Source organism: Aotus nancymaae, unplaced genomic scaffold (genome assembly GCF_030222135.1).
Source record: "Aotus nancymaae isolate 86718 unplaced genomic scaffold, 86718_ANA_hifiasm-v0.15.2.pri h1tg000030l, whole genome shotgun sequence".
In the NCBI taxonomy this organism is placed as follows: Eukaryota; Metazoa; Chordata; class Mammalia; order Primates; family Aotidae; genus Aotus; species Aotus nancymaae.
The window spans coordinates 8814787-8830896 of record NW_026988443.1 but is presented as its reverse complement, the minus strand read 5'-3'; the positions used below and the strand labels follow the sequence as shown (position 1 = coordinate 8830896).

At 39.0% G+C, this 16110-nt stretch overlaps 1 protein-coding gene and 1 long non-coding RNA gene across 5 annotated transcripts in view; one reads left to right on the top strand and one right to left on the bottom strand.

Annotated features, from left to right (window-relative positions):
• Positions 1-16110, bottom strand: part of RBL2 (RB transcriptional corepressor like 2) — a 52025-nt gene that overhangs the window by 4804 nt on the left and 31111 nt on the right. For all 4 annotated transcript variants that reach the window (XM_012447945.2, XM_012447946.2, XM_012447948.3 and 1 more), the window contains 8 exons: positions 14629-14740; positions 11243-11512; positions 10769-11049; positions 10509-10685; positions 8070-8141; positions 7303-7408; positions 6499-6704; positions 5490-5654 (listed from right to left, as the gene is read on the bottom strand). In XM_012447945.2, coding sequence (XP_012303368.2) covers positions 5490-5654; positions 6499-6704; positions 7303-7408; positions 8070-8141; positions 10509-10685; positions 10769-11049; positions 11243-11512; positions 14629-14740 — 1389 coding nt within the window. The remainder of the gene's footprint in view (positions 1-5489; positions 5655-6498; positions 6705-7302; positions 7409-8069; positions 8142-10508; positions 10686-10768; positions 11050-11242; positions 11513-14628; positions 14741-16110) is intronic.
• Positions 1276-15996, top strand: LOC135277240 (uncharacterized). The gene is made up of 2 exons (XR_010344832.1): positions 1276-4068; positions 15216-15996. It is a non-coding gene; the product is annotated as an uncharacterized LOC135277240 (long non-coding RNA).

The following is a 16110-nucleotide window of genomic DNA, read 5'->3' as shown; positions in this document are numbered from 1 at the left end:
TTCTGTTCTGTTGATCTCTGTGTCTATACTTTCACCAACATTACTGTCTTGATGCTGTGGTGGTATAATACAGATATTTTGTGTAGCTTTGTAATTAGTGTGAATCCTTCAACTTTGAATTATTTTAGCTATTCGAGTTCCTTAGCCTTGTAAATTATAAATTTTAGAATCAGTTTTTTATATAAATGTTTGGATTTTGACTGAAATTGGATTGAAATTATAGATCAATTAGGAGAAAACTGCTGTTTTATTTTCCATGAATTGGAAAATAAGATATCATTTTCATTCAATATCATGAACATGTTTCTCTATTTTCTCAGGCTGTAATTTCTCTCACCATAGTTTTCAGGATAGATGTCTTTTATACATAGCTTTTATCATACCTAACCTTAAGTAATTTTTAAGTGTTATTTATGGTTTTCAATTTTTTATTTTACTTCTGATTGTTCACTGCCAGTATATAGAAATACATTTGATTTTTTGTATATTAATCACGTAACCTCCCTTACTAGTTTCAGTAACTTTCTCTGGATTCTTGGTGATTTTTCTGTGTTGACAATCCAGGTTGTATGGCTTCTTTTTCTTGTCTTATTTTATATGCTGGGCTCTCCGGTTACATGGTGAATAGGGGTAGTGAGAGTAGACATCGTTGCTTTGTTACTGATCATAGGGGCAAGGCATTCAGTCTTTCACCATTAAGTATGATATCTGTAGGTGCTTTTGGTAAATGTTTACCAAATTGAAGAAGTTCCTTGAGAGTTTTTATGTTAATGAATGTTGGATTTTGTCGGATGCTTTCCTTCAAATACTATGATGATTTATCACCTTCTCTTTCTGGAAGAGTTTCTATAGAATTGGCGTTATTTCTTCCTCAAATGTTTGGTAGCATTTACCGGTGAAGCCATCTGGGCCTACAGTTTTCTCTGACAGGAGGTTTTTTAACCACAAACTAATTTCTTTAATAGATATGGGGCTATTGAGACTACTATTACTTGAGTTTTATTAGTTTATGTCTTTCAACAATTTGTCCATTTCATGCTCATCGTCACATATATTGGCATTAAGTTGTTCTTTAACATCTTTTTTGAAACAGGGTCTCACTCTGTTACCCAGGCTGGAGTGCAGGGGTGCCATCACAGCTCACTGCAGCCGCTCTGCCCAGGCTCTAGTGACCCTCCCATTGCAGCCTTCCAAGTAGCTGGGACTACAGGCACACCCCACCCCACCCCACCAACCCTACCACACCTGGCTTTTTTTTTTTTTTTTTTTTTTTTTTTGGCAGAGACAAGGTCTTGCTATGTTGCCCAGGCTAGTCTTGAACTCCTGGGCTCAAGGATCCTCCTGCCTTGGTCTCCCAAAGTGCTGGGATTACAGGCATAAGCCACCACACCTGGCTGGGATTAAATTGTTCTTTTTCTTTCATACTTTTAATGTATATTGGTAATGTATCATTTCATTTTCCTGATTAGTCTGTATATAGAAGTAACAATTTTTAAAATCTCCAAAAAACCTAGTTGTTGCTTTTTTTTGTTGTTTTTGCTTTTGTTTTGAGATGGTCTCATTCTGTCACTCAGGCTGGAGTTCAGTGATGTGAGCATGGCTCACTGTAGCCTCAACCACCTGGGCTCAAGCCACCCTTCCACTTCATCCTCCAGATTAGCTGGGACCACAGGTGTGCAGCACCATGCCTATTTTTTTTTTTTTTTTAAGTAGAGACAAGGTCTTGCCACGTTACCCAGGCTGGTCTCGAACTCCTGAGCTCAGGCAACCCACCCAACTCAGCCTCCCAAAGTGCTGAGATTACAGGCATGAGCCACAGCGCCCAGCCCCAAAAAACCTAGCTTTTATTTGCCTTGGTTTTTCCCTACTTTTCAGTTTTCCGTTTCAGTGAGTCCTACACTCTTTCTACTTTAAGTTGAAACTTTAGGTCACTAATTTGGGACCTCTCTTCTTTTCTAACATAGGTGTTTAGTGCTATGTATTTCTCTCTTAGCAGTGTTTTAGCTACATCCCACAAATTTTAATATTTTGGATTTTCATTTAGTTCAAAATACTTTAATTTCTCTTGTGCTTTCTTTGACCAAAAGAAATATATAGTTTCCAAAAATTGGTGGACTTTCCAGGTATCTTTCATTGATTTCTGATTTAATGCCACTGTGATCAGTGAAAATACATTATTTCAACCCTTTAACATGTATTGACACTTGTTTTATGGTCCAGAATGTAGTCTATCATCTTGGTAAATGTTCTCTCCACACTCGATTTGTTGGAGGGTGTTCTATAAATGTCAGTCAGTTGGTTGATAATGTCTGCATCTTCTGTATACTTACTGATTTTTTCTGTTTTACCAATCAAGTTGAAATCTCTTGACTATCATTTTTTTTTTTCTATTTAGGATTATATGTCAATAGGATACGACCGTCTTTGTCACTGATATTTTTTGCTCTGAAATCTACTTTCTCTGATACTAATACAGCCACTGCAACTTTCTTTGATGAGTGGTGCATGGAATAACCTTTTCCACCCTTCCAGCTTTATTGAGATACAATTCTTATACTGTATTCAGCCATCTGAAGTGTACAACTCCAGGACTTTTAGTATGTTCCCAGAGTTGTGCAGCCATCACCACATTCTATTTTTGAATTCTTTTATTACCTCAGAAAGAAACTTCTTGTCCATTAGCAGAAACTATTCCCCACAACCCTTGGCAACCACTAATCTTTCTGCTTCTATATATTTGCCCATTCTGGACAACTCATATAAATGGAATAAAAAAATATGTAGTCTTTCGTGCCTGGCTTCTTTCACTTAACAATATTTTCAATATCCATTCATACTGTAGTCCATTCACTACTTCATTCCTTTTTATTGCCAAGTAATATTCCACTTATGGGATATACATTTTTACATTTAAAGTGCATAACTTACAACATATAGTTTGGTTTTGCTTTTTTGTTCAATCAGACAAATTCTATCTTTTAATTGGTACATTTATAACATTTAAATTTAAATGCTATTTCCTTTCCTGTATGTCCCTTCTTTCCTCCTTTTTAAGACTTCTTATGAGTATTTTGATTCCAATTCATCTGCTTTGTCTATTATGTTAATCTGTTTATTCTTTTTTTCCATTTAACTCTAATCCATTAAGAATTTATAGGTTACAGGATGAAAGTCTAACTTTAGCCATCAGAATCATTTCCTCCAACTCCAGTTGCTTTTTGGGGCTGTTACTGCCAATTTATGTTTCCAGGTTTCTTAACTAGTCCTACTAGGAATATCACTAGAATTAGAGTAAGCTTATGTAACAGAGAAAGTATAATCTATCTTTTAAATATTAGGTCTTCCCATTCAGAAAGACTGGTATATCTTCACTTAATCCAGTTTTCAAACTTATTCCAAACCATGTGACACCTTTAGACCTCTTTTTTTTTTTTCAATATGATAGGAAAAGTTTCTCCATTATTACATTTTCTTATTTTGAGACAGAGTCTCCCACTTGTCCTCCAGGCTGGAGTGCATTGGTGTGACCTCGGCTCATTGCAACCTCTGCCTCCCGGATTCAAGCGATTTTTCCCACCTCAGCCTCCAGAGTGGCTGGGATTACAGGCGTCTGCCACCATGCCCGGCTAATTTTTGTACTTTTAGTAGAGACGGAGTTTCACCATTTTGGCCAGGCTGAGGTGATCCACCTGCCTCGGCCTCCCGAAGTGCCAGGATTACAGGCATAAGCCACCATGCCCAGCCCATTATTACATTTTCTAACAGATTTTTTGTTATTTACTTGTTTTCCTCAATTGTTTTTTTAAAGAGACAGGGTTTCTCACTTTGTTGCCCAGGCTGGAGTGTGGTGGCATGACCATGGCTCACTACAGCCTTGAACTCTTGAGCTCAAGTGTGAGTAGCCTGCCTCAGCCTCCTGAATAGCTAGGACTACAGGTGCATGGCACCATGCTCAGCTAATTTTTATTTGTTGTAGGAATGGGGTCCTGCTATGTTGCAGAGCTGGTCTCAAACTCCTGGCCTCAAGCAATCCTCCCACCCCAGCCTGCCGAAGTGTTGAGATTACAGGTATGAGCCACTGTACCCGGACTGTTTAAGATTTCAGGCCTACAAAGAGTTGAAAAAATACTACATTGAGCATCCACTTATCAATCATTAATGTCTGAGAGTTGCTCTCACTCTCTTCCTACCTAGATATATGGCAACTGACCTGTTTTTGAAAGCAAGCTGCAGACAGTGAGACATTTTACCTCTGAATACTTTCAGCACAGTCTCCTACATAATCTACTAGGCATCATCAACACCAAAGAAAGAAATTAAAAAAAAAAAAATACACTAAAGGCCACATTCAAATTTTCCTCATAATGTCCTTTACAACAGTGTTTTTCTATGCAGGATCAAAAATTATGCATTGCATTTGGGTGTCATGTCTTCCTAGTCTCCTTTATGGTACCTTCCCCATCCTCTACCTTTTTTTCATGATACTGACTTTTTTTGTGAAGAGTCCAGGCCATATATATGTGTGTTTATTTCTAAGATATGAGTTTTGCTCTTGCCACTCAGGCTGGAGTGCAATGGTGCATTCTTGGCTCACTGAAACCTCTGCCTCCCAGGTTCAAGTAGTTCTCCTGCCTCAGCCTCCCGGGTAGCTGGGATAACAGGTGCCCGCCACCAAGCCCGGCTAATTTTTGTATTTTTAGTAGAGATGGGGTTTCACCATGTTGGCCAGGCTGGTCTTGAACTCCTGACCTCAGGTGATCCACACCTTGGCCTCCCAAAGTGCTGGGATTACAGGCGTGAGCCACCACGCCCAGCCTCTAAGCAGTCTTTATCAATACACATCTCATTATGTAACAACCTTCACAATCCAGTTCCACTCACTAACATCAGCTTTGGATCACTGTGTCTGCCTCAAGGACACTATTTTCTTCCCCTTACCTGCTTCCTGCTGTAATACCCTTCCATACCTCAGCAACTCCCTGACTTTTCAACATTAAGGCCTGACTCAAGCTTCCAAGCTTCCTTCCCCTTCTTCAAATAAGGCAGCTGTTGCCACATCCATCTGTGCTAATATGACTACTGCATTGCAGTGTCCAAAATGTGAACTTCTCCCGTTAGCCAGAGTCCAGAGGACACTGCCTGTCCCAGAAACAGGCCTGCGGTAAGGAATCCAAAATTTCTTTCCCCAACAAATGTAGAAAATTGTTACAAATGGGATGAAAAAACACCAACTTCCAAGTTTATAACAATGTTCAAAATGTACAAATAGGAGAGGGAATAAAAAAATTCAAATCCCTGTTTCCAATCCTAAAATTCTACTCCCTCCCCCTCAAAAAAAGCAAAACACCAAAATAAACCCTGGATTCTGACTCATCACTGTTCCCTGGCAGCTCTCATCACATAATGAGTGCCTAGGCTTAGCACAAACCCTGTTTCTAGCATCCAACACATTCTGGGGTTAGTAAAGGCCAAGATTGTTAAAGGCTCACCTTTGAAGGACTGTTGCTGAAGTAATAGAAAATCTTTTCTCGAGGAGAAAGCATTGCTTCGTTTTTATGTGGGGAAATGTAGACGGGATGATTTTGAGACAACTGTACTCGGCGAGGGGAACCTGTTCTTACAAATGGATAGGGAGAGAGTGGAGGAACATCCATCTGTTAAAAAAAAAATTGAGTAATTCTAAGAAAAAAAATTATAATCAGGTATTTTTATTGACAATGATTAAAGAGGTGTGCAAAACCAGTAGTCTTATGAATGACAGTGATGTATTAGCAATAATTAAACCTGAAGAAAAACATTCTAATAGCAAACCTTAAGTGCTTATTTTGTGCCAATTATTTTAAGCAATTTTTATAGATTGTATCATTTCATCCTTACAACAACTCTGGATGCTAGGAACTAGTAATACTCCCATTTTATATATGAGGAAACAGAGGTATGGAGAAATTTTAATGATTTCCAAGGTTACCACCACTAAGTACTGGACAGTTTGAACCCATGTAGCCTGTCTCTTATACTACTATACTTTGTAGGGACTCCAAATACAACCTTATTCTTGTTTAATGCTTAACAACAGTAAAACAAATATGTTGGTCAGGTAAATTATAGACCTCTTCAGTTTTACTTAACAGTATTATTTGTAAAACTATGAGACGGAGTCTCATTCTGTCGTCCAGACTGGAGTGCAGTGGCGCAAACTCAGCTCACTGCAGCCTCCATCTCCTGTGTTCAAATGATTCTCCTGCCTCAGCCTCCAGAGTAGCTGGGATTACAGGTATGTGCCACCACACCCAGCTCATTTTTGTATTTTTAGTAGAGAACAGGTTTTACCATGTTGGCCAGACTGGTCTCAAACACCTGACCTCAAGTGATATGCCTGCCTTGGCCTCCCAAAGTGCTGGGATTACAGGCATGAGCCTCTATATGGACCAGGTGAAATATAAATGATTCTTTAACACTCATGAGTGAAAAAAGTATGAAATAATCCGTCATACTTACTACGTTTGCCTGTGAGTACTTCAAGGCAAATGTTTTAATTTGTTTGATGTAGATGTTGTTGTAGAACTGAATGAGGTCTCCCCTCTCCTCTTCTTCCATGTCACTGTTGGCACCTGTGAGGTGAGTAGGTGTGGGAGGAGCACTGCTGGGCTGTGGAACTGGCAAGGTGCTGCTTGACCTCATGACTGGACTTGAGTCTCTACTGGCTGGAGCCAGGAAAACAAAGGGTGTTAATACAAAGGCTGCTAGTATAGATTGTTTTAATTAAAAAAAAAATAAGTAGGAAAACAGTGAACAGCTACCTGCACTACTTGCTAATGACAGTGAATAGGCACTCTATTCTTCACACTAAGAAGCAAGTATCAGCTAGGATATTAATAACTTTAACCCCATGCCATAACCATAGCAAGGGCTTTCTGTATAGTGTCCCTCAATAAGTTACACCAAGTTTTCTAGGACCTACACCCTGTACTAAGTGGTACAAACCAACAATTAGGGATAGTATATCCATAGCATGGCTCTAGTTGACATGTCAGACCTTTCTGGAACTCAGGCAAGCAGATTCCTCCCTGAAAGCTCTAATTCTCCTGGAGAAAAAAATGTTACACAATATGTGCTCCAAAGCTATGGAATGGACAGTTTTTCCACCTAGAATTTGGTTTACTGCTCCATTAAACTGTTTGTTTGCCAAGAAAACACTTTGTTTCTATAGTTATTTCATTTGGTAATGCTTAGTTACTTCTTCAAGCCCTAAAAAGTAAAAACTCCCAATTCTGTCTTGTAGTTCACGAAGATCCTACTTACTTCTATCTTTGTTTAGTTCTGTTGGAGAATTCTGATGGCTTCTGCTATCACTGCTACCGGAATTTCTTCTTTTCCTTTTCCCTTTTATCAAAACACTCCTATATACCTTTAGAGAGACAATGAGAAGGGGACGGAAACTAGTATTTGTTGAGCACGCCCTCGGTGATAGGACCTTGACATATGTTACTAGATTCTCACAATAACCTGTGTAGCAATAGTCCTCAGCAGAGGTTGAGAAACATAACTGTTAAATAGATCCAAGATTCAATCAGAGCCTGTCTAGCTTCACATGCCAAGTACTGCCTGCACTACCACACCGCAGTAACAGCACCCAACCATAAAATCAAGTCATTCTAAGTCAGATACACAGATCTGGCCGATTTGCCTCTCAGAGATGAATGGTATTAAATTAAAGGTAAAGTGGGTTTTAAATTTCCATGTGACATTCTCTTGGCTAAACCTACACTATGTCTACTAAACCAGAATGAAAGGTAACATGGAAACCAAATAACTTCTTAATTCCTATCTATCTTGTGATTTTCTGAATTAAGAAGGCAATCAAATTTAACACTGTTGCCTTTTGAGAAAAGAGAACTTAATCAACATGTGACATCAACAATAAAGAAGATTAAAGTAGAAACTTCCCTTAAGTAGAGTTCCAGGTCTTTATCTTGGAAAAAAGGCCACAGAATCAACTATGGTTAATTTTTTGTTTTCATCACAGACTTTTAAGCTTTATTTTCAGCCCTTAGAAAAAATGTAGTTACCTGGCTCCGGGCCTGTGGCTGAGTCCTATAACAACGCATAATGTTCTGGAAGGACTTATCTTCTTTCGTGACCTGGCAAAGAATAAGAATGCTCTGAGAGAGAGAACAACTTCCACGATAACAGTGTGAGGAGCTCCATGAACCTGCTGCCCAGTGAAAGGGGTGAAAATTATATAAAAGCCATTTAAAGTCTCTGGAAATGGTCTTAAAGGCATATAGCAAATGAAGAGACACTGATTCAAGAAAATCTATTAAAATTCAATAAGAACACTAGGAGTCTATAGTATGTGAATCAAGACTTGGAGTAGAGGCCAGGTACGGTGGCTCACACCTGAAATCCCAGCAACTTTGGGAGGCTGAGACCGGTGAATCAGTTGAGGTCAGGAGTTCAAGACCAACCTGGCCATCATTGTGAAACCCAGTCTTTACTAAAAATATAAAATTAGCTGGGCATGGTGGCATGTGCCTGTAATCCCAGCTACTTGGGAGGCTGAGGCAGGAGAATCCCTTGAACCTGGGAGACGGAGGTTACAGTGAGCCGAGATCAAGCCACTGCACTCCAACCTGGACAAACAGAACAAGACGCTGCCTCACAAAAAAAAAAAAAAAAAAAAAGTAGAAAAGTACAGTAACTGAAATGAAAAATTCACTAGAAGCTAGGGAACACAGTAGATTTGAACTAGCAAAAAAAAAAAAGATTTAACAAACATGAAGAAAGAGATTACATGATCTGAGGAACAGAGAGAAAGAATGAAGAAAACAGCCTCAGAGAAATGTGGCACACTACTAAGAAAATCAACATACGTTAATGGAAGAACCAGGAGAGGAGAGAAGCAGAAAAAAGTGTTCAAAGAAATATTGAAAACTTCCCAAATTTGTTTTTAAAAAATTATATATCCAGGACATTCAATGACTTCCAAGTCAGATAAACTCATCCATACCTAGATATATCATAGTAAAAATGCTCAAAGCCAAAGAAAGATAAAATGTTGAAAGCATCAAGAGAAAAACAACTTTTCATTTACAGGGCAACCCTAATAAAATAAAATGTAACTTCTAATCAGAAACTATAGAGGTTGAGAAGCAGTGGGATTAGTGACACATGGCTATCAAAAAGAGAAAAAAAAAGCAGTGGGATAACATTCTAAGTGATGAAAGAAAAAAACTAAGAATCCAGTATTAAAAAGTTACTCAGGATTTTTATTTGTGAACTATCAATATTCAAAATTTTTACATGTTATCTTTCAGAAATGAAGGTGAAATAAATATACTCTCAGATAAACAAAAACAGAATTTGGTGCTAGCAAACCCCTTACAAGAAATACTACACAAAATTCTTCAAAAGCAAATGCCCCTGGACAGTAATATACATGAAGAAAGCCAAGAGCACTGGTAAAGATAATTATGTAATCATAAATACAGTATAAATGCATATTTCTCCTCCTTTAACTGATTAATAAAGCAATTGTGTAAAATTATGTATAATGTATTATACCTATAACATACAAATATGTAATATATTTCCCAAAAACAGTACAAAGGAGGTAGGCAGGAGCAAAGCCATATTGGGCAAAGGAAATTACTCCAAAAGGCAATGCACATACACAGGAATGAATAAGAGAAATAGAAACAGGCTGGGTGTGGTGGCTTATGCCTATAATCCCAACATTTTGGGAGGTCGAGGCAAGTGAACTGCTTGAGGCCAGGAGTTCAAGACCAGCCTGGGCAACATGGTGAAACCCTATCTCTACTAAAAATACAAAAATTAGCCAGGCATGGTGGCACGTGCCTGTAATCCTAGCTACTCGGGAGGTTGAGACAGGAGAACCGCCTGAACCTAGGAGGCAGAGGTTGCAGTGAGCTGAGATGCACCATTGCACTCTAGTCTGGCTGACAAGAGTGAAACGCTGTCTCAAAAGAAAAAAAAAAGTTAATTTTATATTAGGTGAATTTTACCTCAATAAGTTATTTAAGCAAAGTTAGATAATAAGTGTTAATGAGAAAGTGAAGAAACTAAAATATTATACTGCTTGTGTAAGTGTAAAATGGTACAGTACTTTGGAAAACAGTCAATTCCCTAAATGGTTAAAATATAGTGTATGACCCAGCAATCCATTCCTAGATAGGAATGAAATGAAAATGAAAACACATGTCTACACAAAAACCCAAACACAAAGGCTAAGAGCAGTATTATGCATATAGTCAAAAGTAGAAACAACTAAAACATACATTAGCTAATAAATGGATAAAAATACTTTCATATAACTATACAATGGAATATTATGTTCTAAAATTGTGAGTATTGCACATGTCTGTGAATATACTAAGACCCATTTCACTGTGCATTTTAAATAGATGAATTATAAACTGTATCTCAATAAAGTGTTTAAAAAATGTTCTCAGTAATGAACTGCCTTTGCAGTTCCAAATGGTACTCACCTTTGCCATCACATAAATGGCACACATTAATAACTGGTCCAGATGTCTGTCCATCATAAGTTCAGGACACTGAATTATGGAGAATTCAAAGCAGGTCCAGATTTTTTTCCTCAGTTCATCTGAAATATCTAGTTTGGCACAGAGATCCCGAAGGCGTACACCTGCTAAATGGTATACCTAGGAGAGAAACAAAAACATTTCAAACTTTAACACTTACATTTCCCAAGCTCATGCTCTGGTAAGGTTACATGAAAAATTACCTTTCTAAAGAAAAGTGATAATGAGCTGGTTTTCCTGGGTCTATTACTGCTGCTGCTTACTGACTGGCCTTGCTTCTGCTGTTGGCCACCTGGGGAAATCTGTTGAATGGCCACTTGACCAGGGACTTGTAAAGTTGTTCCTGTCACCTGTTGAGAGCTCAGACTTCCAGCCAGGGCCTGAGCACTGAGGGGCTGGATGGAGCCTGTCACAGCTTGTGCCTGCCCCCCAACATTGACTTGGACTGGGTAGAATGTTATCCCTCCATTTTCATTGGCAATACCTAGTTTGTGACAGAAAAAAAAGTTTGAAGAAAATGTTAATAAGGGGATCTCCAGGAAGAGGTTTACAATTTCTCCTCTCCCAACCCCCCCCCATCACTCCTTTGTCCCCTATGTCACTCTAGCCAAACCTTGGGTAACTTTTCAATACATGCCACAGAGAAGGAACTCAATATCCAACTCTGCCTTTCTTACCTTGCACAGGAATGGTTACTGTTTGCCCATTGTTGGCTGTGACAGTGGCGGTCGCCATGGTGACCAAAGTTTGTCCAGGAACTGGTGTGACAGAAACAGGCTCCCCAGATACATTCTGCACAGGGACAGCATTGACTATCGGCTGTGGGGGCATGCGCCCAGGTGTCCCTCCATCAGAGGGGCTATCATTCTCAACAAATAGCCGCCTTCTGGTAGTGCTGGCTGGTGGGGAGCTGTACCTATCGTATAATGTGGTTGGAGATGTTATGCCTAGGGTCAAAACAAATCAAACAAAGCATTTAACTCGAAGAGACTCAGATCCGACTTCCATCCGAGCTGTTATGTTCAAAAATTACTACAGTGTTTGAAAGACTTCATAATTCAAAAAGCAAACAAGAATTACAGAAGTCATATCTTACCTACATTCCACTAATGAAAATTAGTGAATTTTCAAGAGCAAAATTTTAAAATGGAATTTTTTGTCTTGCAGTGTTCCTTTCTCCATTCCCCCTTTCCCTAATCAGACTTGACTCTGTCTTCCACTGCTACAGAACCTTCATGATTTAGAGGCAATTTAAGGCATTACCCTATTTTTCTGTATTACATTTTTCTGTAATAGATGTGACTTTACTACAAGAGCCACTACTTGACATGATTGGTAGTATGTCATCTAGGAGCATTCCCCCACCAGTTTTATCAATTTTGATCTTTGTCTTTTTCCACATATAAAATATTATTAAAACTCAATATTCTTTAGCAAGGTGGACATGCATGACTTACGACTTGGATTCAATTAAGCATAGTTTATTTTTTAATCAGTTTTTTATAAACAAGGTGGACATGCATAATTTGGATTCAATTAAGCATAGTTTATTTTTTTAAACAGTTTATATATAATAAATTTTATCCACTTAAATTGTACAATTCAATGGTTTGAGGTAAATCATTTTTATTTTTATTTTTTGAGACATAAAGTCTTACTCTGTCGCCCAGGCTAGAGTGCAGTGGTATGACCTCGGCTCACTACAACCTCTGCCTCCTGGGTTCAAGTGATTCATGTGCCTCAGCCTCCTGAATGACTGAGATTACAGGTGTATGCCACCATGCATGGCTAATTTTTGTATTTTCAGTAGAGATGGGGTTTCACCATGTTAGCCAGGCTGGTCTTGAACTCCTGACCCCACCTTGGCCTCCCAAAATGCTGGTATTACAGGCTAGTTTTTTAACATTGTGGTAAAATATATATATAAAATTTACCATTTCAACCAGTTTTTAAGTGTACTATTCAGTGGTATCAATCACATTTACAGTATGGCACAATAGTTGCCACTATTTGTAAAACTTCTTCATTACCTGAACAGCTCATTATGGCTTAGTCTGTTTTTAAGTATCTACACCAATGTCTGAATTTTTGATAAGCATTCCTTCCCTCTTCTGTGTCCACCTCTAAAAGCTGTACATCAGTTGTTTTTAAATTTTAAAATATATGTAGGAAGTTCGTAAGTAGTATTGATAGGAGTAAATCCTAATAAACTGCGGCTTAACATTTCTGTCTCCAGATGACACAAAAGTAAATTAAGTTACTAGATTTGTATTTGGTACAAAGCTGCAGAATCAGAAGGAATACATTATCATTTTTGTATAAAATATCAAGAGATCTCAGGAAAACTGAGAAGTGATAAGTGCAAAGAAAATGAAGTTTAAAGTTAAGTCCTCTTAATCTGTAGATAAGGGTAGGGAAAATTCTACAAAAATAGACTGAGAAAGACCAGCTGTCAGATCTTTGAAAAAATGAGCACTTTTCATATGGATCATCCATGTGTATTAAGTATACACTGACTTAGAGTGATTTTTTTTTTTTTTTTTGTACAGATAGCATCTTGATATGTTGCCCAGGATGGTCTTGAACTCCTGGGTTCAAGCGATCCTCCCTACTAGGTCTCCCACGGTGTTTGGGTTACAGGCATGAGCTACCATGCCCATCCTAGAGTGATTCCTGACTTCATTTATTTAGAGACGGGGTCTCACTCTGTCGCCCAGGCTCGAGTGCAGTGGCCTGATCTCAGCTCAACACAACCTCCACCTCCCAGGTTAAAGCTATTCTCCTGCCGCAGCCTCCCAAGTAGCTGGGATTACATGTGCCCACCACCGTGCCCGGCTAATTCTTTTTGTATTTTTAGTAGAGACGAGGTTTCACCATGTCGGCCAAGCTGGTCTCAAACTCCTGACTTCAGGTGATCCACCTGCCTTGGCCTCTCAAAGTGCTGGGATTACAGGCATAAGCCACTGTGCCTGGCCGATTCCTGACTTTAAAACTTGTATTTCTTCTACAGCCAGCTCTTACCAATTACATTATAAAATGGATCTAGAAATAAGAATATTCTTTTAATTGCATCCAAGGATTTAGAACTCTCTGGATTTACTGAATTGCTCTTTAAAAGGCAGTTCTATCTCACATATGTAAACTTCAACCTTTCATGTTGCAGATCTTCCAAGCAGCTGCCTAAAAAGTATAAACCAGATGCACAGCAAGACTGCCCTTTTCTGTATTTCTTGGACCAGCACTAGTGTCACATTAACTAGGGTAGCACAGTTCAACGGACCAAGTGGAACATACTCAGTAGTCTTAACTCTCTGGTTGGTCTATACCTAACTGGATCATGTAGCTCTGTCTTTAAGAAGGCATTTCTATTTCTCCTGATTTTAAAAGTAATACGTATTTGCCGTAAAAATTTTACAGAATCACCAGGAATTCTATCAACCAACAATAATCTTAACAGTTTGGTTTTTCTATTTCCACCATTTTGTATGCTCATAGATAAACATACACTTTAAAAAATACATACACAGCAGTCGGCTGGCTATGGTGACTCACATCTGTAATCCTAGCACTTTGGGAGGCCAAGGCAGGCAGATCACTTGAGGTCAGGAGTTCGAGGCCAGTCTGGCCAACATGGCAAAACCCCTTCTCTACTAAATATACAAAAATTAGCCGGGCGTGCTGGCGTGTGCCTGTAGTCCCAGCTACTCGGGAGGCTGAGGCACGAGAATCGCTTGAATCCAGCAGGTGGAGGTTGCAGTGAGCTGAGACTGCACTACTACACTCCAGTCCAGGTGACAGAGTGAGACCCTGTCTCAAAAAATTTTAAAAATAAAAATAAAATAAAAAATACAGCAGTCTATCCTTTTTAAAAGATGCCTGTTAAGATTCATTTTCCTATATTCTTAATCTTTAAAGGCACTTCTTTTAAGTGATCCATGTGGCACAAAAATACATGGAATATTTTCTTCTATATATAGCCTATTAACTTCACTTGTAGGATTAGATGAAATTTAAATTTCCAGATAGTAGGCCCCAAAATATTCCCCTAGTATTTTAAACTTACTCCTTCCAAGTCCTCCAGTATCAGCACGAACTTCGGTCACCCTTCTGGGAGTCAAAGGGGAGCCAGCAATGCAAATTTCATCTGCTTTTTCCAGGTTCTGAGGTGGCATGACCTATGAAGAATTTGTTACACAGAATGCCAATATCCAAAAAAAGCACTTTTATTAGAAATACAATAGTAATCTAAGGCAAAAAAAGTATCTTAACAATTATTCCATCTAAAGAAAATCAGCTGTCTTTCCCATTTTCACAATAAAGTTAAAAAAGAAAGCTTTTGGCAGACAAATTTCGAAAGCTGTAATTGGATACTAAATATGAGTCAACTCTCCTTACTGATTTGGAAAGTATGAATATCAATCACTCTAAAGCAGGGTCCTCAAACCCTGGGCCACGGACCCTGTTAGGAACCTGGCCACATAGCAGGAGGTGAGTGGGAGGTGAGCGGCAGGCAAGTAAGCGAACAGCCACTCGTCATCGCTCACACTACTGCCTGGGCTGGCCTACTGTCAGATTACTGGTGGCATTAGATTCTCATAGAAGTGTGAACCCTATTGTGAACTGCACATTTAAGTTCTGTGTATGATCTAGGTTGCATATTCCTTATGAGAATCTAATGCCTGATGATCTGTCACTGTCTCCCACCACCCCGAGATGGGACCATCTAGTTGAAGGAAAACAAGCTCAGGGCTCCCACTGACTCTACATTATGGTGAGTTGCATAATTATTTTATCATATATTACCATGTAAAATAAAATGTGCAATAAATGTAATGCACTTAAATCATCCCAAAATCTCCCCCACCCCCAACCCTGTCCATGGAAAAATTGTCTTCCATGAAACTAGTCCATGGTGCCAAAAAGGCTAGAGACTGCTGCTCTAAGGGAGAGAAACTTGATAAAGAAATTAAGAAAGAACACTGAATTTTTACTCTGTCACCAAAATCTTAGGACAACCACAAATTATCTGACTCATTTCCTCTTTGACATGGTGTGAAGTGTGAGAGGTCACCTACCTTACTTAAGGGTATATGTCTGCTGCCTAAACCCCTGAAGTTGGGCAGCAAGCCAAGGCCATGGTGGCCAGCCAAGGAGCAGGTGTCCCTGAGAACCCAAACATCTCAGAGAGGATCTCAGAAACTACCAAGGAAAACAGTCCCATCATGCACACACATAGAGTCAGACCAATTAGAGTCAGTCAGGCAAAGAGTCAGAAAATTAGCTTAAAAGCAGCTTAGTGATGAGAGGTGGTGCAGATCTCTAGAGCTGTCTTGCTGCTACCTAAGGGTACCCTGTATATAAGTCTTTTTTTTCCCCACCACCTCTACCTCTCCTCTGTATGTAAGTCATAATAAATGTATCTACTTGCCAAGCTGGACTTGTCTGGGTCATTCTTTGGCCTCTAGGCATCTTCCCAATTTGGGAGTAAAGAGGGGTGTTACAGTACCAAGTTTTTCTCAAAACAAGGTGAAATTGTAACATAGTA